The following is a 5,314-nucleotide window of genomic DNA, read 5'->3' on the forward strand; positions in this document are numbered from 1 at the left end:
TATACAACGTGGAAACTCGTTAAAATTATATGGGTTGGTTCCATTTTGTGCCTTTATTGCCGGTATGGAGCGCGGAGCGCCGCACTCTTCTTCTATTACACTTTCCCCTGCTTCCCCCCTTGTTTTATCGCGCCTCCCTCTCCGTTTCTCTCCTTTTCTCTCTCTCTTCCTCTGCCTCTCTTTCCCCGTCTCACCCTGCCTCTCCCACCCTTACGCCCCTGCACCCCCTTGCTCTCCATTGTGCAGCCCCACCCCCTTGTTACATCCAATTTAAGCTTCGCTTTTCTATATGTATAAGGTACAGTATATGAAATAGTCTGGTGCCCTCATTTTGCATTGTTTGCGCTCTCAATGGAAATTCTGGTTCTTGTTTGTCTCCGCGGGGGCCCAGTACCGTATCCTCCGCACCCCTCCCACCACTTTCCCCCCTCCCGTTTCTTCGTCATCCCCTCTCCAACTCCCCTCTCTTCCTCCCCTCTCTTCCTCCCCCTCTGTTCTCTCTCCCTTTTCCTCCTCCCACTCGCTTCGTCTCCCCTTCCAGCCACCCTGCGTTGCGCGCGCGAGACGATCCATTCAAATTTTGTCCGGGTTGTCCGAGGCCGGAGGCCGGGGGGCGTGGCTGTGGCTCTGCTGGTGGGAGCAGCAGGAACACTTCTCGTGTTTTTAAAATGCGCTGACGAACACTCTTGCAACCGAAGTGCGTGCGTACACGTTACAGTATTAACTGAATACACACGATCGATCCCATGTATGTATGCGTTAGTTACTGAATAAACTTTCTATGTAGGAGATCTTGAATACCTTGACAGGTACTGGGTGAAACTGTGAATACGCAGCAGTGTTGCGGGATTGCATACACTGGAAACGCAAATGAGCATAATTTTACGTAACCAGACATTGGCTGACCCTTGCCCTTTTTTGTGTCGGTGAAAATGGTCTTAATCTTTTGTTTTTGGTCCAAAACAAACTCACCTTGAAGGGTTTAATTTTATATTAATTATTGGCTGAGTTATGGCAACTTGTGCTTTTTTAGGTGTTTTTAGCAATTAAGTAGCGTATATTCTCCTAAACTCAAGTGAAAGCAATTTCTGGGGCAGGTACGGATTGGAATCAAGTCGATAAGGTAAGAAGAAACTAAAATTACCCTGGTAGACTTTTTACGAGCACTCTTACTTTTCCCCGTCTACAATTTTTAGGCATTTAGGTAAAATATATTTTTATAGCCCTTGCCCCATGAGCCAAAATTAATATTCCACCTTTAAAATTTAGTTCAAGGTAAGTACTAAAACATATCAAAAAATTGGGACGGGGTTTTTTGAAACATGGAAAGCGTTTCAGAAAGCGCAGAAAACATAACAACAATTCTTCATGAAATGGGTCAAAGTGAGGAAATATCATTCCAAATCTCTTTCAGACAAAAGGTTTTAATACCACAAGATAAAAAATTTCAAAAAAGTAATTTTTGGATCAACATAGAGCCTGGAAAAAAGAAAATAATTGTTTATTTCAAGTAATGATGTAATATTAATGAAGTAAATTACACTAGATCATACTAGATTTGTGACTTACATCAGATTAGGTTTACTGCCGTTTCCTTTTTCTTAATCTGGTCGTGGTACCCAGGATAGGGGAATTTGTGGAGCTGAAAAAAAAAACACAGGGATGCATTTGCAGTTACTAGAATCAATTAAAAAAAATACCTTCACAAAGAGAAATTTCTTACCTGGTAGCAGGTAATTTAGAAGCAAATGTTTGCTCTGTCAAAGTTCTGGAGGGCTTAGGCAAGCTAAATGAAAGGTTGTCATTTGTTGTAGGGGTGAGTGTCACCAGTAAATCCTCTAGAGAGAGGGAAATAAGATCTGAATCACTCTCTACAAACTTGAATCCTCTCTTTGAAGCAGCAGGGTACAGTCTACGGACATTTACTGTAGTCCCTTCAACAGAGGCAATTTTAGATAGCCACCATTTGTTTTCATAGATGATAGTAACAAAGCCTGTTAAATTATCTAAAGAACTTGGTACTTCTGGAACAAGCTGAATTCTTTCAGGGTTCAGAGAATAAGAATATCTTCGGACTATGACAGCTTTTGAAGAGACTGGGATTATGGAGTGAAAAGATGAAATTCCTGGCAATACTTCTGCCGCAGCAAATCTTGATAGTAATTTCTGGTTTTGCTCTTGCACTTCTTCATTCGAGACAAAGACCGCTGTCATCTTCTCAAGTTTTTCATTGACAAATTTTACAAAGTCTTCTGCAGTGAGTATGTGTCCCTCAGTTGGACTTCTCAAGCTTTCTTTGTAAGCAGAGCGTTTCGCACTACCACCAACTCCATCACTAGCTCCCTTACCGTGAGAGGTAGCTGAAAAGTGCCATTCAGCTTCCACGCCAAAATCCTCAAAATGGTGACACAAGTTAGCCACATTCTTCTTATTTTTATACTGGCTTCTTGCCCCATCAGATGAATAGATGATCTTCTTCATGGTTGGGCAAACTATTTTTAGATGCTCAATAAGTTTCACTTGAAAAGCGTATACTGTCCCTGTGTCATGATGAAGGTTGTCAGAGACCATGATGAAACTTTTATGCTTAATGATGCCATCTTCTAAAAAGTAACACACCCAGGGGTGTAAAGTAATCCCAGCATTGGTCCAGTGGTAGCTTTGAGCTGCATCTTGAATGACTGGTTTATAATTCATGGAAAAATCACCCACTATAAATACTTCACCTTCCTGTAGAGTTGATTTTCTTTTGGACATGAATGTGGCTTGTTGATTAGTGATGAAATCATGTTCAATTAGTTTTTCCATTTTTTCCAAAAATAAATCAATGAACTCATCCCTATCTTGCGTCACAGTAATGAGATCACATCGATCAACTACAGTCCACTGTTTGTACTCAACTGTTTCTATCATTTTGGCATCAAAAATTTGATCGAGTCTCTCTCTAATCTTCATTGTGCCAGGGCATTGCTTACATGTGCCGAAGAAACACTCATCACTTCGAGATTCACACAGCATTAAAGACATGCACTCTTCCAAATTTTTGAAACCTTGAACTAGTTCACCATCTTCAAGTTCTACACCATCTTCCAAACCTGCACCATGCAACATCAACTTCACATTTTGATGGATAGTACACACACAGACTGAATGTGTGCCTGAGGCCCCAGCAAGGATGACATAAGTTGGTCTCAACATTGCAAACTTAGAAAGTGAAATTTTGAAGGTTGGGAATTCTTCAATAAATAATTGATGAAGCTCTTTTATTGTTAGCAGGAGCAGCCGCTTTTGAACTTGCACCCGTTTGCCATCAATAATAACACTCTTGTAGTCACGCTTCCCAGGCATCATACGGCTGTTCATGTCATCTTCATATGTAGCAATAACTTTTTTTTCTGTTTCATCAGAAAGCTTTTTACCTTGCTTTGGGGTTGGAGTGCATAAAATACCATCACTTTTCACTTTTTTCTCAACAGCTTGAGCCAAGTATTTAGTGCACCCAAATGTATCCATTACTCTCTGCCGAGTCCAATTAGGAGGTAAAATTGACAATATCATAAACTTTTCAGAATTAGTGGTCCATACTGAATTAAATTTTTCTACTAGCTGCTCTATCATCTCATCAAAATCTTTGTTTACATTGTCACTACGTATCACACTGGATGAAGTGGCAGCTGATTTTGTAACCGCTGACTGGACTTCTTTTAACTTCTCAGTAGCATAAGTCTTGGATCGTGAAAACTTTCTTGTATCAACAGGTGACTTTCCAAACACACCCAATGCCAGGTTTAGTTTCTCTCTTGCACACTCAGGGGGTGTTGGGAAATCAGCATCAGCATTCTGACTCAGTGATGGATTTGTGACAGTACTCTTGGTATCTTGGCTTGACTCTTCACTTTCATTTTCACTGACTATTGGAGAACCCGGGTCAAAGGGTTCTACATATTTTTGGCCAGATTCCTCTGCTTCTTTTTTCAGCTTATTTCTTTTAGCTTCTTCAGTTTTAACAGCTTTTCGAACATACAATCTACAAGTCAAACACCATAGCTGTCCTGGGATAAGATTAAATTCACAATAACGTCTTGCATTTTCATAATTTTCATAATCAATAGTGCGAAGATCTCCAGTTCGTGTTCCAGAACACTTTAATTTTGCACCACAGGCTTTTTGTCTTTGATTGTATCTCATCAGAAATTCTTCATAATGATTACTACAAACTTTGTTGATAGATGTAACATTAGTCCTCAACTTCAGAAGTTTTTGTTCCAAGGGCAAGAGCTGGGATTTCTTTTTAACATTGGCTGTACACTCTGAGTATTCACGTATCAGTCCAATAGAGCATGGCAGTACTCTAAAATAATATAAAAACGGAATTAGTCATGATGAATGATAGTCAGTTTTTATAGGTTTATTAGAGTAAAGGATAATTGTGAATACTTACACTTCAGCCTCAGAAGTTTCTTTTGTACCACTACTGGTTTGTGGTGCATTTAGCAAACCTAAATCTGCATCAGACCCTCCTATTAGTTCAAATATATTTTCTCTGAAATAAGAATCAATTGATAATAAAAAATACAGAAGCCAAATAAACAACAAAGCTCCAAGAAATAATTTATTACTCACGGGTCCAGGTTAGGAACATTGGAAGTTTGTGATGCAGAGGGGTCCGACTGATCGGTCGACATGGTTGTTGATTACTGCAGATTGTAATTAGGAAATCACTACTGAGTCTGAACCTGATTATTACTTTCAGTGAAACCAAGTAACATTACCACTCACCCATTCAGAAAAACAGCAAACTCTTTAGAAATAAAAGCAACTCAACGAAGAACTCGCTTGCTCCCGAGCACGTTCAGACCTGTACTGTACTGATTGGGATGGGAGAGGAGGAGGGGAGGGGGGGGGGGAGTGAAGCCACGGACGAGAGGGTATTCCCTATCCCTCATTGGTCGCTGCCAATAAGATGAGTTGTGAGCGTCTCACGTTCACGTCGGCTGCTGGGATTGAGGCAGACTCTAGTTTTTTTGATAATGGATTAAGAAAAATACCTTTGAGCCAATAGGTAAACGATAGGGTGAGAAAGGACAGTTTTTTCCCCATTTATAATGTTTGAAACTGGTTAATAATTAAAATATAACATGTAACTGCATAGTTAGGGTTAAGAAATATTATATTTGTACTTGGTAGAAGTGGACATGATAAAAGAAAGTCATAACCTATTGTCTGAAAGAGATTTGGAATGATATTTCCTCACTTTGACCCATTTCATGAAGAATTGTTGTTATGTTTTCTGCGCTTTCTGAAACGCTTTCCA

The 5,314-nt window shown here is 39.9% G+C and overlaps 1 protein-coding gene across 1 annotated transcript; it reads right to left on the reverse strand.

Annotated features, from left to right (window-relative positions):
• Positions 1 to 493: 493 nt before the first annotated feature.
• Positions 494 to 5,308, reverse strand: LOC127749257 (uncharacterized). The gene is made up of 5 exons (XM_052266690.1): positions 4,624 to 5,308; positions 4,442 to 4,543; positions 1,724 to 4,351; positions 1,570 to 1,642; positions 494 to 1,479 (listed from the first exon to the last, which is right to left on the reverse strand). Exons 1-4 carry the CDS (start codon positions 4,683 to 4,685, stop codon positions 1,582 to 1,584), a joined length of 2,853 nt encoding a protein of 950 aa, XP_052122650.1. The 5' UTR covers positions 4,686 to 5,308; the 3' UTR covers positions 494 to 1,479; positions 1,570 to 1,581.
• Between the last annotated feature and the right edge of the window lie 6 nt (positions 5,309 to 5,314).

This window comes from Frankliniella occidentalis, unplaced genomic scaffold (assembly GCF_000697945.3).
Source record: "Frankliniella occidentalis isolate FOCC.00 unplaced genomic scaffold, Focc_3.1 Scaffold3, whole genome shotgun sequence".
In the NCBI taxonomy this organism is placed as follows: Eukaryota; Metazoa; Arthropoda; class Insecta; order Thysanoptera; family Thripidae; genus Frankliniella; species Frankliniella occidentalis.